Source organism: Achroia grisella, unplaced genomic scaffold, assembly GCF_030625045.1.
Source record: "Achroia grisella isolate CSIRO2021 unplaced genomic scaffold, CSIRO_AGI_Agris_v1 utg862, whole genome shotgun sequence".
Lineage (NCBI taxonomy): Eukaryota > Metazoa > Arthropoda > Insecta > Lepidoptera > Pyralidae > Achroia > Achroia grisella.
Genome location: NW_026713046.1, coordinates 2355355 through 2377438, shown reverse-complemented (window position 1 = coordinate 2377438; position 22084 = coordinate 2355355). Strand labels below are relative to the sequence as shown.

Here is a 22084-nt window from a genome sequence, read left to right as displayed (position 1 = left end):
TGTACTTCCAAAAATAAATTTAATAGAGTTCTGTTGTAGTATAAAGGTAATAGGTACCAAATAAAAGATCAAGTTTTGTTCATTATTTAAAATACAACAATTATGGAGACAACAAAATCCGGCAAATAGTAGATAAGAATAAAAGTGCGCAGTACTAACGTCATTGTTTTGCCACTAATAGGTTATTGATGATAACGTTTTCTCCCAGGGTGAGTAACCCGAGTCGCAATAATTAGATAATCACACGAATCCCGTGTTATTCGAATGTTGGCCAACGTTTCCTGTTTGTAGGAATCAGAACGGAAAGTATAAGTTATTACGGTGTGAAATCATTAAGCAATGTGGACGGAGGATTTTGTATGCGGTGTTACAGACTGGTTGTATAAGGACTGCGAATTTCTATTTTCAAATCTTTTTCTGATTTACATCTTACTCTGTACAATTTCTTATTATTTTCAAAATGCGACTTTAAATATAGAATTTGTTTTGATACTAATTAAATTTGGTCCACTAAAATAGTGTTAAAATGACTATAGAACCAATATATTAAACTCCAGTGATTTTAAAAATATTATCAAATATGTTTTGTTCCAGTTATTTTTATTTTCTATCCTGTCAGTTCGAGAACCCCGTTTTGCCCAACACTTTATCAACCTATGTATGTATGTATGTACAGCTGTATGATATAATCATACAGCTGTAGCTGTATGATCTAGAAACCTTTGTCTCCCTATAAGGCAAAATAAAAAAAATAACAACTATGTAAAATAGTCGTAACATAACAACTCGTACTGACAGACTTTTAGCAACCATTCAACCAATATTTTTTGGGACTATAATGCTGTTGGTCGCCTTTACAGCTTTACTGGACGATAGGGGGCGAGTTCAGATGGCAGCCCAAATCCGCGGAAGGACTTATGGAGCGTCTGAAGGTTAACTTCCGCCTGACGGATACGACTTTAGTCTGTGGGCACCGCTAGGGGTTTGAACCTCATGTGCCGCCACTGAAACAATGTATCCTGACAAAACTTCATCAAGGGGTTACAACTCGCATGTTTTTTTTTTATAATATCGAATATCCGCTACTATTAAATTAGTGAAATATATTATTTTGTAATGAATTTTTTTAATTAAAAATTACGATGGCTGCTTTCAGACGCGCCAGCCAGCTGCGGGTGACGTACAGTGACCGGGCTGCGCAAGACGATACCGACTCGTTCGATCATATCCTCAACGTGACGTCACAGAATGATGCTCTCCTGGCTTACTACTACCTGGACAGCGATTACAAGGTAATACTAATAATATTTTTTATTATTACTGAATTAACTACAAGCTGGACGCCTGATGGTAAGTGGCGATAGTCGTGTATTATATCTTATATATAAAATTCTCGTGTCACAATGTTAATTACCATACTCCTCCGAAACGGCTTAGATAGGTCTGAGAATCGGCTACTATCTATTTTCATAACCCTAAGTGATAAGGGTTGTCCACCCCTAAGATTTATGTTTTATTTTTTGGACTTTTTTATAATGTGGCATTAACAAATACATACGTACAAACCCTAATTTGTTATTAAAAATTATAGGTTATTTTAATTACTTGACTTTCACTGCGTCACTATTACTGCGTCATTTTTTAAAACTGAATCGGTATTTTCAACTTCAAATCCTGACTTTTTAAATTTGTGGTTGGCAACCCTGCAACACCGTTTATATGTACAGCGGCTGGTAGTAATACAATGATTTATTACCGATTTTTAACATTTAATTACTATAAATTACTGTGATCAACACTGTTATTATATTAGCATCCATAAAATGGTGACTATGTCAGTGCATACCACGCTTGACATGACCCCTGCTATCTGCCGCCAATCAGAATACAAGGCATGACGTTGGCGTCGTGTGATCAATCGCGCACACGCAAAACGCACGCAATGAGACTCATTTATGTTTAAAAAAGATTCTTTGTTTACAATAGTAGCTTACTCTGTGACCAACGCATCCCTTAAAAAGATTTTATGTAAAAGTTACCTTTACACGACACGTTCTTTCGCACGCGATCACGAGCGCGCGCTGTTCAGTGCGGGAAAGCCAGTTAGCTTTAAAAAAAATCTTTGTTTACAATAGTAGCTGCTTGTTCTGTGACCAATGTGTCCCTTAAAAAGACTTTATGTAATAGCTACCTTTACACGATACGATCTTTCGCGCGCGATCAAGATGTGTTATGTCTATGTTTGTCAGTGGCATCGGAACGTCTAAACGAATAGACCGATTATTATGCATATTTTTTTTGTTTGAACACTGACGTGATCGAGATGGTTCTTAACTACAATTTATTAGTTAAGAACAGCTAAAAATTCGACCTTTACCAAAATTGCAGGAAATACTAGTATACAGTTTAATACTCTCTATTTATATTAATCTGTTTAATTTGACATATCTGATTTATCTGTAATTCCTTCACTTGAAGATAAGGACGTATTTAATGCAATTAACAATGTTGCTATCAGTATTAATGTCTTTATAATAATTTTAATCGACATGAGTAGTATCTGTAAATCCACTCGTGTTAGCTAGTGGAAGAGTTTTGTATGACTCACTTGGGTAGATACCTACTGTGAGTGTGTGAGCTTAATAAAGATTACATATAATACATATTGCCAACTAAGTCACAGCGTTAGGTTGGTACATATCTCTCAAGATAAAGAATTGTAAACAAGTCTATTCATAAATAGATCTGTTAATTTTATTTGGGAGTTTGTATTCACATATTTCTAAATACAAATATGTAATGCTGAACAATGTTTATTTAAGAGTGAGTCAATGTTTTCCAAATATGTAGAAGAAAAAAAAATATGATTATTCAAGTGATCAGATGAATGAGCGGTAATAAATAAATATATATGACTATTCAAAAGTGCTTATTTTATATTAAGTTTATTTGAATAAAGATTATTTCTATTTCCACAATTTGACCAACGTTCTGATTGAATAAAATTAAATTTGTCCGCCTTTGATGATTATTTTGAGCATCTTACAATTTTGGAAAATATTTGAAAATAGACTTTAAATATACAATTTTAGAGTTGATTTTACTAAGTTTGTATTTATTGAGTTAATTCAGTATAATTGAAATATAAAACGTAGGTACTTAAGTTGTTGTTTAATTCTAACGTTTGTACAATGATTTTATAAATCATCAACAACTGTTAGCAAGTGACACTTCTACATCTATGTCAATCGGGTCATTTAATTATAGAGACAAAGAACGTGACAATATTGCGTTTTCGATTAAACTCGACTACGCCATATTGTACATTTTTTTATTTACGTGTATAAATTTAAGACATTTCAACCTCGATATTTTGTACAGATGACTTCTTACTAATATTTAAACGCGAATGTTGTGAGTATGGATGGATGTTTTTTACTCTTCGCAAAAACTACTGAACGAATTTTAATGAAACTTTACAGTAATATAGCTTATATATCAGAATAGCACATAGGCTATAAATTTTATGCGAGTGAAACCGCGGGCTCAGCTAATTTTATATTAATAATCCAGGATAATTTACACAGTGCCATCTAGTCCCAAACTAAGTAGAGCTTGTGTTATGGGTATTAGACAATATTAGACAACCGATATAAATATTTAAATATATTTTTATCATATATAAATACATAATGTCCCATGGCATTAAACTCGCCAACTTGTACAATTTTATAAGTGCAATAAAAGAATAAATAAATAATAAAATAAAAAAAATACCGAGACTACACAATCATACTCATGAATACAAATGTTTGTACTGAGTTCTCGCTATAAGAAAACGACTGAAATAATTATTGTAGGTAATCTAACCTACAATAATTCAAATAGAATTGCTGACAATCTGACTGCCCACCTGATGGTTAACGGTAACCGTCGCCTATATACATGAACTATAAGACTATATACGATAACTAAGAGCAATATGCAAGTTTCTTGCTCGTTCTTCTCGTAATGAGTTCTGAATGAGTGGTAGAATAAAAAAATATAACTATTGTGCTTATATTAACTTTATTTGAATAAAAAATATTTCTATTTCTATAATATATAATCATTTTAATAATGAAATATGTACAAATAACAAACATAGTTGACGTAACGTAACTGAACATCAATTATAATTGCGTTATGACAGTACAGAGGCATGCAAGTGTCCGCTATCGGAGCAACGCACGTAAACACGCGCCATTATCACGTTTTAAACAATGCACATTTAATTGCAGCCTTTGTACATCTAAATGCCTTGTTTATAAAAAAAAACAAAAATCCTTGACTAATATTCTAAATGCGAAAGTTACTCTGTACTCTCTGTCGCGATTCCGCGCCAAAACTGCGGATCGGATTTAAATCAACCTCACTAAACGATTACTTGAACGACGAGCGTGCATGGCAATAGATGTTCGTGCACGGGATATTCGTTTAATGTTAGACACCTATATAAATATACATTGTAAATAAACTGGTTTAAAAAAAAAGAAATTTTGAATTTGAATTTAAATGAAATTTGGTACACAGATAGTCCAGACAGGTTTTGTTGGTGGAGGATTATTGCACAATAATAAAATCATTAAATTGTTTTGCGTGTTCAATATATGTACTTATTCATTAATGACGCTGTGAGATGTACAAGATATGTAAACAGAGCGATTAATAACACGTTCCATTAATGAACTTAAAAGATTATGTAAATGAATTGTTTTAATTGAGACGAACTAAAAGTTAAAACAAATGCAAACAATTACTCGCAAATATGCCGTTAAAAAATTGGTACTCACATTCATATTTTTATTTTTCCTAGTGACGCGAGCCCGAATATGTTCATATATATTTTACAGAAGAAATAAAACAATAGCACAGCTCCACTTTTTTTTTTCCATATTTGTCCATCTCCTTTTCAGTGATGGAACAGGCAAAGATCCTTAGACCGTACAGCCTAGTCTACTTTTAAACTTCTTCATATTTGAGCACAGCTCCACGTTCTGCGTTCCATATTCAAAATTATTAATTTAATTTTTAATAAATATTTAATGGCTATTGTATTTGCTAGTACTAAATAGTCGCCCAGTGTTCGAAATTCAACTATAATTTATATAAAATTGAACATTTTTCTTTTCTTGTTTTGAACATTTAAGGTTACAGTGTCAAAGAAACAAGAGTATAAATTTAACGAGTCAAACACATGTAACTTTTATTTTAGTTATAGTATATTTTTTTTATTATTATAAAATATTAGCTTCCTGCACTCCTGTTCTTAGATTTTAACTTTGCCAAATTATATAGCTTAAAGTTTTTGCTGTATTAATGTTATGATTTCTTTATACAGATGAAAATGACTGAAATATACGACGTGACTGAAGCCGATACCGACGCGGTACAGTCGCCCACAGAGCGAGCAGTGAACAAACAACTCGAGTTCGACAACGACTGGTCTGCGGAGCTCATGGGCGACAATGGTGAGTTTCGACATCCCTATTATTAAAAGTAAAATGACTTTTTTTCATGTATCTAGAATACCAAACAAGCCGATAGCTTACTGCTAAGCACTGTCCTATATATACATGCACTATAGATGCGTTCTTGAAGACCAAATTGTTATGTCTCGGTACAATGTGAAATGAAACCTTGCAATTTCATTGCCAAATCTCAACCGGAATACAGAACTTTTTATAACCTGCTGACACCAGACTTAGATGAGACAAAGGTTCGGACTTGTACTTCAGACAGAATCGTTTGCTTATCTCCGCGCATTTTGTTAGAAATCTGTTTCAGTAAAAGTTCGAGATATATTCCTAATAGCTCATAACCTTATCTAAAATCTAAATATTACATATTATTGATATTAATTTAATTCTAATTCAACAATTTTAATATTATTTTAACAATTCGATCACAGATGACTTAAACTTGGATGACGACGACGCACTAGATGACCGGAATATCTTCTCGGACCCTGAGAGCGAGTGGAATGGCCGGCTGTCCCCAAGCAGCGTGGAGAGCGACGGTGAACAGCCAGAGTCTGACCAGAGGTACCACCAGCAGAACACCACTATCACATACGTTGAATAGAAATCAAGGCGATGCCTGAACTGCCGGATAGACCTGGAATGTCAAGAAGCAAGTACATAAGAACAATATCAGATTATATATAACAAGCATACGGCTAGCCTAAAGGTAAGCGGGTGCCGTAAACGTCGCCTGTATCAGTGGTGTCGCGAGATGGACCTTGAGTAATTTTTTTTTATTAACATGGCAAATGAAAACTTGCCCAAGTCTATAAAATGATTATGGTGCTAAAAAAATTAAAATAAATTTTGAATTCAAATTATGTATGTACCTGGGACTTATTAACCTTAATTACCAGTCAGATACTAACTCTTATTAAAGATGGCGTCACTTCTATTTAAAAACAATACTGTACTTAAAGAAGGACCGTATTAGTGTAAAAATGACGTCATTACTACCGAATTATTAGAGGTAATATATGCAAACACATTTCTCTATGATACAACATCATAGACGACAAGACTAAATTATGCAAGCAGTACAGATATACATACAGCTGTCACTTTCTAACATGTCACGTTTAAATTGTGTAAGCAGTACAGATATACATATAGTCTGTCACTTTCTAACATGGCATATCTAATGTGTGTAAGCAGTACAGATATACATGTAGTCTTCCACTTTCTAACATGTCACATCTAAATTGTGTAAGCAGTACGGATATATATGCAGTCTGTCACTTTCTAACATATCACATACTCATTTGTTGTTTATAATTTCCAACACGATCAACTATTAAGTTACTACAATTTTCTTCTGTTCTGTATATGTGTATGCGTCCATATCGTTTGGTATAAGTAAAGGAACATGGTGCTACATTATTTACTAGTTAACGATTGTGATTTTACGCCTAAAGTCTCGTCAAACATGTATTTAATACAATTACTTTGATATTGTTTTGAATAACAACAAAACGACGGATGATAGCACTCTTCAAGTATCTATTACTGTCTAGATGTAATTATTATTATATATAATGTGTATGTGTTCTGAAAAATGCAGTGTCAAAAACATTGCATTTTAATTTATGAACACACAAAGAGATTGCGCTTAATTTAAGTGTAAAAGTAAAGAAACAAAAATGTCTACGGATTATGTTGTTCACTCTGTCAACAGTCATAATTATATTAGTTACTATTTTGTCCGCTTAGAATTAAAATAGAAACAATTTCTTTAAAAGAAGTTGTGTAAGTTACTCCATATAACAGTAGCTATCTGCGAGTGAAAGTCCCGTCAAAATCGGTCCAGTCGTTTCAGAGAAACAAACAGATCCACAAACATTTTTAAATTATTTTTTTGATGTAAGTACCTTATATCATTTTAAATGCATATCATGAAAAGCTGATAATTTTAAATTACAAACAGATACTTCCAATTTTATACAGTTACATAGTATAAAACAGTCGCCGCCGCTGTTTGTTCGCTTATATCTTTTAAATTACGCAACGGATTTTAATGCAGTTTTCAGCAATAGATAGAGTGATTCAAGAGGAAGGTATATATGTATGAAACATGCGTGTTATATTATAGAACAAGCTGAGATATTATTTTTATTTGTATATGGAGTACTTAATATAATTATGACCAGATCTATTGACGTCTTATAAATATAAACTACAAGTTCAGCAAGGACTCATATATTTTCCGGTATATATACATATTTGAATGTACATACATACATCACATATATTGAATTCTAACAGGTGCTGGCGCAATCGTATAAAAATAAATGTTTTCATTAGTCATCAAAAGAAAAACAATGTTTATAAACTGATAGTGAAGTAAGGTGGATAATTTAAATATAAACGTATTTTATATAAGTAACCCTTACTTATAGCAACCAAGCTTTACGGTTAACAGTGATTTTAATGTCCAATCCCTATAAAGATTTATATTTACATTAATTAATAATTGAAAGTACTTATTTAACGCCTATAAGTAAGGGGGATATGTACTGTATCGTAACATTATGTGATATCACAATATAATAAATAGATAGCTAATTATGACTTATTTATAAGGAAATTCATCTGTAAACAGTTTAATCGTGAATTGATAAATAGAAATATTTCTGCTACAATTATTTACATACTTGTTGTTTGTTATTAAGGGCCATTCATAATGTATTTACGTCACATATTGAAGTTCATTATGAGACAATGAGTGGGAGCGTTCCTTTTGAGTGTATTAAAACATTTGGTTTAAACTATTAACCAAAAACTTAAATATATTTTATTTGGAACGTCACTATTGGGAGGCAGATGCTGGGGGAAATTGTGGAAAAAAAATTACACAATTAATTTTATGGATAATATATGGATGGCCCCTTATATCAAAATGCTATAATCATTCCCGCGCTTTTCCCAAAGACAATGAATTTATTGATACAATTAAGAGGTTTATTTTTTTAGACATATCGAAGGCTTCTATTTTACTATTCTACTAAATCTATTTTTATTTAAACTGGCATCTTTTATTATGTAATATTTCAACGAACGAAAAGTAGTAATTTATTACTCCTTGTTGACTTTTGTATTATTGTTAATTTCAAAACAGAATGAGTCAGAAAGTGCATTATTTAATTAACTTCTTCCATACTGCAACAATATTTTCCTCTTTTTAAATTCTTCAATAGTCATTTCATTGTTTATACGATATTACTTGTCCTATTGTTAAAATAACCTGAAAAATAACGAAGCTAATTAACTTTTACCCTAAATCTAGGGTAAAACACTATATACTGACAACACTATATTTTTAAGAACTTGTCTTGTCCTATGGTGTAGGGCTATTTTTAAGAACATAAAAAAATAGTAAAGTCTTATAGCCCCTTTCCTGTTTTATTTAGTACTGTCTTGTTACAGTGTAGACCGTCCCCTCGCTTCCTGTCACGACATGTCACTTGTTACATAGAAGTCTTCATATATTACGACATATAGAATATTTCTATTTATTTTGCTAGTTTTAGTATTCGTTACCTTCAGTTACCTAATTAGATTATGATTATTTACAACGTTGTGAAGGGATATATTAGTATTGTTTGTTGTTTATTTACTTCTTAATATTTAATGTTTAGACTATATTTTATTATCATTGTATTGTAAGATTGGATCGTTAAAAAAAATGTAATCATTATCATATTTATAGGATCATGTTATACAGAAAAAAATCCTTTTCATCAAAAAGTTATCCTAATCAGTCTATTTAAATGTTTTTTCCGTTAATTCCGATAGTATATGTTAATTTGAAATCATAATATTTTTCCTATTAAATCAGTTATTATAATTTTGAAATTATATTGAAAAAAGTAATAGTTAAAATGTAGGAGATATCTGTGTATGTGAAAAAGTTTTTAAACTACATTTGCTTACTATATTACAACTCTGATATATATATGTATGTTACTATATATATGATAATCGATTAGGCCGCCTGCACACCCATACATAAGTTACAATTATGTAAGTATTTGAGAAACTAAAGTCATTACAATAAATATATATGCAAAAAAATTAAGAAGCAAGTTAACTACGATAATTTACATTTATAAATTATCATATCTAACTTTGTTACTAAAGTATTTACAAGTTATAATTTATGATGTAAAGACGGTCTTAAGCTCCACATTATCGTAATCCCAGATGAAGTAATTGCACTTTATTCCAAATACAAAGTTTCATTTGATAATATTTACAATATTTAAGGTGACACGAAATTGTCGACATTTAAAATTGAACACTAATATCAATGTCATTGATTTGAATTTCATTATCTATCAAATAGGATGTTGTATTTGGAATATAGAATATAAAATCTATAATATGAATTTGCCTGACAATCATTATACATTTCCTATCCTTTATTATTTGGCATTCGAACGGTCGATCGAAAGTTCAACTTGTGCCATAGAAGTTAGTCTGGGTGACCAACGTGACTGACCTAACTGACCGTATTACGTGACAATTACGATCAAACTGATCAGCCAGATCGGATGCCAGATCGTGTCGTCTATAGACATTTTAATAAAGCTGACTACACATACCCAGATAGTCTCACTTATACTACGTGCGCTGTAGCATGGTGCGGGTGACAGTTGCCTGTATTTGTAGAGTAGAACATTCTGGCTTGGTTAAATTTAAATTACTACAGTTAATAATGGTTGAATGTATTACGAATGTGGTACAGTTGAAATAATCTGTAGATAGCGGCAACGTTCAATAGTGAAATGAAACGTTACTGAAACTGTCACCTGCACCACCTGCACCATGTTACAGCGCACATGGTATAGTCATTTCTAAATTTGTACGTGTCTGTTTTGACTTTATTATTATTTTATGTAAATATACGCCTAATTGATGCTATTATATACATTACAAAATTGTAAAGAAACCTATACATTACCAAATTAGGTATGTATATATAAAATAATAATTAGAATGTAACAAGAGACTAATATACTTTTTTATAATTGTACGATTTTAGGCTTTAAAATACAGTGATCCAATTGCATTAATAATTGTATTGTAAACGAATGTCACAAAATATTTAAATAAATGTTTGAATTTTTATATCGTCTTTTAATTCCAGTATCATCCCGCTATACTACAAGTGTAGTAGATATGGCCGAAATTAAATCACAATCATATTTAGACCAAAATATAAAAATATAATAGACATATTCCCTAATCGTCAGAACTTTCTGAAGATCACGGAGTCTCACTCACTAGCATGATCGAATGAACTTGCCCGATGAAAACACTCATTTGAGTGTCTATAGAAAGACAAAAGAAGATAGAAGATAGAAGAACGATAGAAGCTGTAAGGGACTTGATCTATATCTTTGTTTAATTATATATTTAGTTAAATAATAAAAATAAGTTCTTAGCTGAAGGATAGCCCATATAAGAACAACGCGAGGTCGTTAATAACCATTGCATGTTTCTGCCTCTTTTAATTTGCAATGATCCAGTGTAAAGCTGAAAAGTAATTACGGACGTTGTCAACGTCAAACCGATTCTAAATTTCAAACCATCCGTCACTACATTTTAGAGTCATTATATAAAAAATCATATTTATAGACAAAAATTTTTTCTCCGCTAAAGATAGCGTACAGAAGCGATTCTCGCCAAATTACGTTATCGAATACTTTTATATTCGTTACTTTCTCGTGACGAGATGGTTGGCAAAGGAATCGAACCTAAAAGCAGCCGTATATTCCATCAATGCTATTTGAAGTGCTGCAAGCTGCAAAATCTAACTCCATTAAATAATGTGATACCATCTAGTAATGGGAAGGTGATAGACTTCTGTGTGGATAGAGTGAAGTACGTCGATTGGCCGCCGATATTGAACGCCCTTAGTTGCGATTTGAGTCTGCATTCTGTGTCAATTAGATGCCGTCAACCGGTCAAAACAGGTAAGAAATACTTAGACGCACTAAAAAGAGACTGGATAGTTCATTCGTTCATAATTTAAGAGCGACGCTCTTGTCGGTGGTGCTCTTGTCACTTTCCACGATCTTCCATCATGCTCTTTAAACATTGATATGACACGACTCCAATTTGGTTTTTAATTTGCTTGATGTAGCTGTTCCTTGATTCTTCCTTTCCCCCTCTTTCCTTATATTTGTCCCTCAATAATAATTTTCATAGTATTTTTTTTATTTGACACCACTCATTTGGAATCACGATTTGGCGAAGAATTTGCCTATTTTAGATATTTTCAATTCAATCGCATATGGCGCCTTTTTATTATGACTGGATCTAATTTGTAATATAAACCAACAAATATAATTTTTAAGTATGCAATAATATGAAAGTCAGGGTGTTTTTTATGTATTCTATTATACCAGCAGGCATATTGGGAGTTGATAACGCTGTGATATTCATGCTTTCTGATACTACTTGGTAGTTGATGTGATATTTGGATTTAAAGAGTTGTTGTGGGTTGCTTTATACTGTATGAGTTGTATGTATATAAAAAAACTAAAGTACCTACATATAATATTTCAACAGTATTAGAACACATAGACTGCGAGAGATTGGCAAAAACGGTGAATAAGCGCGCAGTCATTCTAACGAACTTTATGTTGACGAACCTTGTCGAAGCGACCTCACAGTTGCTGTCCAATACTACGCTTTTATCTGTGCTGTTGTTGGAAGGCCTGCCCTTGAAGATACCATATTTGAATCCGTTGTGCGAGGTAAAGATTTTGCTAGTTGCAATACCGAAGTGGCAAATAAGCGATCTGACTATCTCTGCTCCATAGATAGTAATAACCATCGCCTATATATATAAGGAGCACCACAAGTATCAGATAATGTAATTTTTTTAATGTAATTATAATGGTAAACAGGCTTGCACTGTTGGCCTTTCCAATTAACGGCTCTCAGACAAGGCACTGTTCTGTTCACAGCCTAATGGCCGCATGACTCCAGTAGTGTGCGATGATATAATCTTTCCTTCTCTTTCATATTTCATTTTCAACATTTTCATTGTCTCATCTTATCCTACAACTGGGACACATCTTACTAGCTGCTTGGCAGCTGAAATAGACACTAAGGCACACATACGATTTTACAAAGTCTACCTCGGTCAAATGTCGGTTGCCTGAAGACTTAGCCATGCATCTGTTATGATTTTTTATAAATATAGTTTAATTTAATGGAATAATATTGGTTGTTGAAAGAAAATTGGTAGAGGGAGCCACTGTATTAAGCACAGGATTCAGCAGCGCCGTCTTTAGCACACTTTCTGAAACATATGTGGCGTGGCAAAGGCTTGTAGGCAGAAATGACGAAATGTTAATTGCAATTGTTAATGTAAGTTAAACAAAGAAATCTCCAACAAGCAGCCCCTGTTAGTTTAACGTATATCGCCTTTTTCACTAGAAAACAGCTGATTAGCGGCTTCTTCTTCTTTCATGGCAACCATATGTAGTTTCCGTAGAATGTTGAGATGACTTTTGCACATTCTGTTGCATTTTTTAGATCTTCCTTTGTGCAGGATGATGGGCACAAAGGACAGAATAATAGGTGAGCCATAGTCTGGGATGGCGATGGATTAGCGGCTGAAATGATATGTACATAGATTATACAGTTAAAGAAAGCAATAATCTGCTATAAATAGATGTGACCTAGAACTTACACAATATTATTCCCAGGCATTACTGGCTAATAATTCCCTACAACATCTGTACTTACCGCGGTGCCTCATCGGTGACGCTGGATGCCTTGCTGTCTGTAAAGCCGTCAGGTGTCTTCCCAACATTCTGACCCTTGATCTCAGCGGGTGTGAACTGACACCATTAGGAGCCGGCTATATAGCTGATTTAATTAAGGTAATATTTATGCAGCAGCGGTAGGTACTTGATTTTTATTTCACGTTAAAATCACTTTCCACATTGAGTAACTAAAGCATTCCAAACCAACAGTAGATTTTACATAACATAAGAGTCTGTAATAGACCTACATGAATAAAGATATTTCGATTTGAATTAAAATTTTCAGTATCAAAAGATTCACCGTTATAGTGAAAATTGGACGCATACATTGCGATATCGGCTTCCCGAGTTGGATGCGATGGCAGGCCTCCGACGTATCACGCTCTGTGGGAACACCCAGCTCGGAGACGCCGGTGTCAGCAGGCTATTTGATGTCTTAGCTGATGATTTGTGGATCAAAGGTAAACTTCTAATACTGGATGTGCTGTTCAATATGTATAATAGCAATTTATGATGTTTATATCATAAATTGTTATGTAAATAATAATATAATTATGAAAGATTGTATGATGGTTCAAACATTGGAGAGGTACTTTTTACCTATTATCACGCGTCACGCCGACGCTTGTAACTAGTCTTTTATATGACAATACATAATTTAATGTCACTTTTAGCTTTGGACGTTCAAAACTGTGGTTTACGGGAACAATCAGCCACATGCGCCGTAGAAATGATGCGATCTAATACAACACTAGTGGTACTGGACTTACGACACAATATTGATATATCGAGCGAATCGCTGTCGAAAGTGAGAACAACGCTAAGGGATAACGAGAGAGGAATGTGCGGGCAGGTTGGTAGCTATTGCACATTTATTATGGCTAATTCTCGACGTGTATAAGTGGCTAAAATATCCTAACCCTGCACCATTCACACGGCGACATCTAGTCCGAAACTAAGCAGAGCTTGTATCATGGATATACAACCTCTGTTTAGCTTGCATAATATACATAGAAAACACTTACAACAATTCAAACGATCTTAATCGTTAATACAAATGTTTGCGCCGTGGGAGGAATAGAAACCACGATCGGAGGTAAAGCACTGTTAAACCGCTAGACCACCGAGGCCGTTTTAGCATACCGCCTTACTTCTGATGGCCAAGCAAACATTTGAATTCATGACTATGATTGTTTGTATCGGTTTGAGTATTTATTTTCTAGACACATTTAAAAAAAAATTAATTTTGCAGTATTCGTGGCTCGGAATTGTTAGTGGGACCTCAAGCGACGGCAGATTGGTTAAATCTCTTGCTTCCAAGTAAGGTCATATGGTATTTATATATTATGGGTCTCAGGTGGGTTAATTACGCCAATATAATTTGGGTTTCAGGAAATCAGTCCTGTTGGACGCTACCCTGTTGGCAATGATACCCAATATCGTATTAATTATTTAGTAGTTTCAGTTTTAGTAGTTTATATTATTTTTCTTGCACAGGAACGGTACCAAAGAAAGAATGCAGATTATTTCTAAAAATACACCCTCTAAATATACGAACAAAACGAGCAGTGTCAAGAAAGATAAGTAAGCGTATTTTAATAACAATTAAATACGATTTAGTTCATAAATTTAACATGTTCTATTACTTTAAAAATAATTGGATATGAATTTTTATTTATCTACATATATTTTATATAATCCATAGTTGACGGTCTCTTAGATATAACTATGTTCTAACGATTTTCTATTCACAAGTTGTCGTCAATTTGAATAAATATTGTAAATATTAGGTAATGTAGCAATGATTTATGTTTATGTGTTGTAGAGAGTACACGGAAGTGTTGGAAGAACAGCTCCAGGAGGAAATATCTCATCGACATCAGTTGGAAGAATTAAATCTGCAACTCGTAGACCAGATGAAGCAGCTAAAACAGCAACAAATAAGGCTATGGGCAAATGGCGCCACCTCTTCTGGTAATAATTCATTTCGATGATGATGAAGATGAGCCTGAAGTGCCCTGAAGTAAATCACGGGGGCTATAGTAGGTCTATTAGTAGTAACTCTAAAAAAATGACGTTGGCAGAAATATAAACACCAATATTCACTCCCTTTCTTGCCATATCAGCTTTCACATAGTCCATAAATCTTTTTTGGCCTTCTTCAGCCCTATCCAATACACAATTAACACTTTCTTTAAAATATCCTCTTCATTCCTATACACTACATGCATGTCTGTCTTGATATGGATCAAGACAGACGATTACATTTCAACTTCTCCGACACTGGAGCCGTTTTCAAACTTCGTCTGATGTATCCATTCTTTATACAAGATAAAGATTAATTCTTGTCACACCACACTTCCGTCGATGTCTATTTCTGATAAATATTCTACAATGATCGAACTGTAGTGTAATCTGGTCTTCTATAATTCTTTATTGGTATATCACCAGACCTTACCATTATAAAAGCCCAAATCACCATTGGTCATCAAAAAAGAGAAAATTATAAAATAAACAATTCCGTATTTTAGGTTCAGAGCAGTCATTCCAAGCGAGCTCCAGATCAGGGGATATCTCCAGCAGCTCAGGATCGACCAGTTCCGTGCCCATAGATCAGAACACCCTCTCCTACATACAACAAGCTTTCAAGGATATTTATACGTTCATTAAGAATAATCAATGTCACGGGTTAGTAAGAATTATTTGTTTTAAAATTGTATTTTACATTTTAACTTATTACGATTATTTTTGCAGACATTTCACAATGGTGTAGATAGATCATAGATTAGTCATGTCTACAATATAATATATAATGCTTACAACTCGATTTTTTTTATAATCTGCATAGTTGTAGTAGTAATCGTTAAGCGGACATTCAGCATTCGTAAGTTTTTTTAAAAGAGCATCGATGTTGACTCCTTTTAGTCCTATCTAATATCGAAGGTTAACTAACAAAAAACCTTTTTTTCTTTCTATTTATATTGCCGACTCTCAGATGATGGAAAAACCAAACTCATCTAAAATATCGTAATTAGAGTCCCTTAGGCTTCTTTTGTGAAATACTTAAAAGACGTTTTAGGGATGCTCATCAGAAATATACTGAATTTATTGTGATTTACTCTAAGAACCTTTCATTATCTACTATCATGATTGATAAATTAGGCAATTAGTGCATTTTTGTGTATATTTCTGAAGTGTGTGATCTCTTTGTGTAATTCTGAGTGATTGACAATTTAATTAAACATGTAAATCTTTTCCAGCCAATGTCTCCAAGAAACGAATAGTAAAGAAATAGAGGAACAACCAGACATGACTGATCTGACAGAGACGGAAGAATTCGCGAATAAACTTCACATCAACATAGTGCCCAAGAAGGCGCAAAGCTCGCACATGAAAATAATAGAGAACGCAAAAGTAAATAAATCAACAAAGAGTGCACACTTGCTCGGAGACACCCAACGTGGCAGAGATAATGTAAAGATGGTGCGTATCTGTATAATAATATTTATAATCTATACTAATATTAAAGTTTGTAAGTCTGTAAAGTTGTAGGGTAGTCTCTGGATTTACTAAACCGATTTCAAAAAATATTTGAGTATTGGATACCCTATTTATTGAAGTAGCCTATAAGGCTGTGTAACACCATACTACGATCAACAGGAGCAGAGTTATAATAAAATATGTAGCAAAAACGGGGGAAATGTGATATAGACGAATTTGTACGAGTCAGCTAGTTTTTTTTATAATGGAATGATTCACCCGCCTGATCTAAAGGTTTACACTGGCAAGAGAGCAGTAGAGGATGATAAGATGAATATGAGTTCACGTCAGTCGGCCCATCATGGTAAATTCACCAGGAATTTAACGGAGAATCGACTATAGTCATTGATAAATATAAAAGATTTACTAAAGAACTTATGTCCATATCTTTCCATACCTTCACCCGTTTGTAACAATATATCTAATGGCATCATTGCGTCTGGTATAATATAATTAAGGGGAGTGGCAAACAAGCTAATGATATACCTGATTGTAACTCGCAAATTGTCTATAAAAATTGCACCCACATTTTATGGAGATTAATATGTTTATTTCAGAAACCTGAAATGATTGAACGGCAAATGGGTGACACGATAACTTCTCACATTGAAGAACAAGGTGTGATTGAAGAAATGATCGCGGCCCACATGAAGCCGAAAAAAGTGAGATGACCTCATTATTGTTTAATGTACAATTATTATTTAAAAAATCCAATAACTTCTGAAAAGAAGTTCCGCAAGATAATAATTAGAGAAAAGAAGTCTAATAACAGCCTCGGTGGTCTAGCGTTTTAGCACACCGCTTTACTCCCGATGTTCGCGGTTTCGATTCCTTGTACGGTGCAAATATTTGTATTCACGGGTATGATTGTTTGTATCGGTCTGGGTGTTTTCTATGCATATTATGTATGTATACAAAAATATCAGTTGTCTAGTACCCATAACCCAAGCTCTGCTTACTGTGGGACTAGATGGCGCTGTTAGATAAAAGAAGTCTAAATTTAATTTGCTTTGGAACAGAATAGTGTATGTGACAAGAGCAGCCCCTGTAGTAGTACAGTGAGTGACTCGTCGGCGACGCTGGTGTGTACGCCGCGACGCGCACTCCTCATCAACCCACGTGACGCGCTCTACTCCTCCACTGACGACGATAGCTCCTGATCATTTGTACATGTTTATTTGTAAACTTTATGTATCAATAAACAATTTGTTTGTATTTTAGTTTTGAAATGTGTGTTACATTTTGGTTAGAGATCTGAACGACGAGAGAGTTGTGGCCTAGTCAGCGCTGGATTAGACTAGCTACAAGAGTAGCAAAGCTAAGACTCTGAATACAATACATAGAACTAGTTTAAAAAAGCTTTGACACAGAGGTCATAACAAAAACTTCTCAAAAAGAAAATAGACTAGAATTGAAATCCGGTTCCGCATTGGCTTAATTCGGCTCTGGGACTAATGGTTTACTACTCTGATTTGGACCACGAGATTGTAAGTTCAAATGGGTCTGACAAAAAAAAAATATCAATTTGTACTTTTTACATAAAATCGCTTTGATAAAACATCCTTGGTAACAATTCTTATTTATTGCGATTATTATGTATGAGTTATTTAACAGTTGCGTAAGTTGTTTTTGCAATTCGCAACTGATATTCCTAATTACAAACTGCAATGTTCAATATTTTCTAAACATTGTTAAATTAGTACTAACATAGAATATTATTCTATGGTATGTCATTGCATTTTGAATTTTAAATTTTAACATAGACCTTATAGAATTTCCTGATGATATCTCTGGCAACTTCTAAAACATTCCACCTAAGATAGAGCATAATAAATGCTTTTTAAAATAAAATTTCAATTGAAACCAGAAATACTACTTTGTGGATAAATAAAATAATTCATATTTATATAACTTTCTTATTTACAATACTCTAAAACTAGTACAAAACAATTATCTATAAGAGTTATAATTAAGCTAAGCTTTTTCCAGTTTTACATTTTTCTGCTGAATTTTCGCCAGCATCATCTTATCTTTAGCTTCTTTGCGAGCTTGCTTCTCAAGTTTCTTTTGTTCTTTCTCCCTCTTGGCCAACATTTCCTGGAACCTCTCATCTCGTGGGTCGAGTTTAAATCCAAAGTGTCTTCGTACCTCTTCAACGAGGCGTTCCTTCTTTGCCTGTAACATTACAATTAATATAAAACAAAAATGTTAAAAACACCAATATCTGAACAACTTAATTCTGGTGTAGTGTGATAACAAACCTTAGCAGCTTCCACTTCAGCTATCTTCTTTGCCAACTTATCATTAAGATCTTTCTTCCACTGTTCCAACTTCTCAAATTTGGTGGCTATATCTTTCTCCCTTTGTTCTATTTTTAACTGTTCCTCTCTTCTCTTCTGTGCTGCTGTCACCATCATCTCTTTGATTGTATATGGAAAGGCCACAGATTCATATTCTATTTTTTCTTGTATCTCATTCTTAGTGGGCCAACATAAACCTGCATGTCACAGAAATCATTATTTATATTGGACCTTAAGGTACAAGCATATAGATAAAACCAGTGATTTGATAGACTTATGGCTAAACACCTGCAACTGCTCAGTATATTTTAGATGACATAAGATTTACATCTAGAATACAAATTAGTTACTGCAAGTTATACAGCCCCTCAATATATAGTAAAAATGTATCGAATTTGTGTCTACTTTCTTACCTTAAAACTTTAATATCGACTTTAATATGATAGTGCTAATGTGGTTTTCTTATTTTTACAACATAGTGATTACCTGCTTGGTGAAATCAAATGGTACTGGCTTTTTATTAATAAAGATAAATATAAATTTCAAAGCTATTTGCAACAATGAAAGATAACTTACTTGGGTTGATACCGCTAGCACTTCCATATTTGCCATAAATCTTTCTATTGTATTTGACTGTGAGGTGTGCTAATGATTTAGGTGTGTCGTACGGCCGACGACCATTTATAAGGTTGTAATGCGCGTTAGATAGGCGAGATATGTTTCTTTTTTTCTCGATCTCGGCCTCTTTTGCCTGCACATCATCGGCGTCGTCGAACAAAACTTGATCGTTTTGTTCGATAACTTCAGGAGTTGTTGTGGAGAAACGAGATAAATTACTAACGAAATTGGTTCTTATAAATCTTGTAGTGACATATAAATTCATTATTAAATATTTATATTTTAATTCGACAAAATTATAATAATTTTAGGTTATCAATTATTGTTTTCACTTATAGTACTCATTATATGTCATTTCAGAGTTGTCACTCACTGTCTGCCACAGTGACATAACACCAATATCTTAGCGCTGTTTGCTGTCACTCTGTCTCTGTGATAGCACTGACTGACTCACTGACATTATCTCAGTAGGTCGTCACTGATACTGTGTTGAGTAGTATATTCTTTGGATAGGGTTTTCTAGTTTTGTATTTGATTTTGATTTACCTGTTAATAGTTAATTCTAAATTAATTTTAATGTGAAGAAATTCGAAGTAAATATAAGGATGTCTACACAAACGGTAAGAGATTTTATTATATTATTCCATATATATATCGCCGACAAAAAAAATTGTATACTATACATTGCAAAGTGAATCATAAAAATCGGTGCAGTACTCAATTTATTTCGTCCACATTTTAAAAAGAAAAAATTGTCCAATACAGATAATACTTTGTCTAAGGTAAATTAATTAAATAAAATATAAGCACAGCAGTAATATTTAATTTTATAAATATACACTACTTCTATATGTAGCATATTACGATTGTTATTACTATTGTAACTCTATCAGTCACCAGTAATTGTAATAATATCCTATATATAGTAGATAGAATATTTCTAATTAAACTTATTGAAATTGTTTCTAGGAATCATCACGAAAGCGGCATGTTATATGTATGGCATCTGATTTTTTTTATCCAAACACAGGGGGCGTCGAAGAGCATATCTATAATTTGTCACAATGCCTAATGAAGCGAGGCCATAAAGTCGTTGTCATCACACATACTTATGGTCAGAGAGTTGGTGTTCGGTATCTAACTGGTGGATTAAAAGTCTACCACATACCTCTCCTGGTTATGTATGCACAGTGTGCTCTACCTACCATGGTATGTAATATGGCTCTCATACGATACATTTTAATACGAGAATGTATAGAAATTGTACATGGTCACTCTGCTTTTAGTGTCTTGGGACATGAAGTATCAATCATAGGTAAATTGATGGGCTTAAAAACAGTATTTACAGACCATAGCTTGTTCGGTTTTGCTGACACATCAGCAGTATTGACAAATAAGTACCTACAAATGTGTTTATGTGAGTGTGACCACTGCATATGTGTGTCGCACACTGGCAAAGAAAATACAGTATTGAGAGCACATGTGAAAGCTTATAAGGTTTCTGTGATTCCTAATGCTGTTGATGCATATAATTTTACACCAGATCCAAGCCAAAGAGATCCTAATTTAATTACTATAGTTATTGTCTCAAGATTAGTGTACAGAAAAGGTGTAGATTTAATGGCAGCTGTAATAGCAGAAATGAGTCCAAAATATCCTAAAGTAAGGTTCATTATTGGGGGAGATGGACCAAAAATGTGGCTTTTACAAGAGGTTAGGGAGAAAATGGGACTTCAAGATAGTGTGACTTTACTAGGAAGTTTAAAGCATTCTGAAGTAAGGGATGTTCTTGTGAAGGGGGATATTTTTTTGAACACATCATTAACAGAGGCCTACTGCATGGCAATTGTTGAAGCAGCTGCTTGTGGGTTGAAAGTTGTGTCTACTAAAGTTGGTGGAATTCCTGAAGTATTGCCAGAGAGCATGATTTACTTGACAGAGCCTACTGTGGGTAGCTTGATTGAGGGAATTAAAAGTGCTATGAAAGATATAAGCGAAGGCAAAATCCTATGCCCTTACAAATGTAATAGTATGGTCAGAAGTATGTATAACTGGACAGATGTGACTAAGAGAACTGAACAAGTATATAATAAGATATCACAGAATAAAAATAACCCAATAGGGTATCAGTTAAAAAGCTATTTAAGAAGTGGTGTGTGGCCGTTTCTCTTACTTATAAGCTTAATGTATTTATGGTTAAAATTAATAGAAAAAATATATAAAAGGAAACACATTGACATTGCAAGGAATTTACAATTATAGTAAACCAAAGACAAATAATACA

The 22084-nt window shown here is 33.4% G+C and overlaps 3 protein-coding genes across 3 annotated transcripts in view; 2 read left to right on the top strand and 1 right to left on the bottom strand.

Annotated features, from left to right (window-relative positions):
* Window positions 1-18051, top strand: part of LOC131852777 (uncharacterized) — a 51917-nt gene extending 33866 nt beyond the window's left edge. The window contains exons 7-21 of the mRNA XM_059203503.1: window positions 1157-1292; window positions 5381-5510; window positions 5951-6083; window positions 7076-7077; window positions 12135-12322; window positions 13283-13459; window positions 13629-13803; window positions 14017-14195; window positions 14595-14662; window positions 14840-14926; window positions 15168-15316; window positions 15874-16030; window positions 16603-16825; window positions 17440-17544; window positions 17902-18051. Coding sequence (XP_059059486.1) covers window positions 1157-1292; window positions 5381-5510; window positions 5951-6083; window positions 7076-7077; window positions 12135-12322; window positions 13283-13459; window positions 13629-13803; window positions 14017-14195; window positions 14595-14662; window positions 14840-14926; window positions 15168-15316; window positions 15874-16030; window positions 16603-16825; window positions 17440-17544; window positions 17902-18042 — 2050 coding nt within the window. The 3' untranslated portion in view covers window positions 18043-18051. The remainder of the gene's footprint in view (window positions 1-1156; window positions 1293-5380; window positions 5511-5950; window positions 6084-7075; window positions 7078-12134; window positions 12323-13282; window positions 13460-13628; window positions 13804-14016; window positions 14196-14594; window positions 14663-14839; window positions 14927-15167; window positions 15317-15873; window positions 16031-16602; window positions 16826-17439; window positions 17545-17901) is intronic.
* A 748-nt stretch (window positions 18052-18799) lies between these two features.
* Window positions 18800-20138, bottom strand: LOC131852781 (large ribosomal subunit protein mL64). Its single transcript, XM_059203507.1, has 3 exons — window positions 19759-20138; window positions 19144-19379; window positions 18800-19057 (listed from the first exon to the last, which is right to left on the bottom strand). Exons 1-3 carry the CDS (start codon window positions 20063-20065, stop codon window positions 18857-18859), a joined length of 744 nt encoding a protein of 247 aa, XP_059059490.1. The 5' UTR covers window positions 20066-20138; the 3' UTR covers window positions 18800-18856.
* Window positions 20139-20405: 267 nt separating this feature from the next.
* Window positions 20406-22062, top strand: LOC131852821 (phosphatidylinositol N-acetylglucosaminyltransferase subunit A). The gene is made up of 2 exons (XM_059203556.1): window positions 20406-20420; window positions 20770-22062. Exons 1-2 carry the CDS (start codon window positions 20406-20408, stop codon window positions 22060-22062), a joined length of 1308 nt encoding a protein of 435 aa, XP_059059539.1.
* Window positions 22063-22084: the final 22 nt, after the last annotated feature.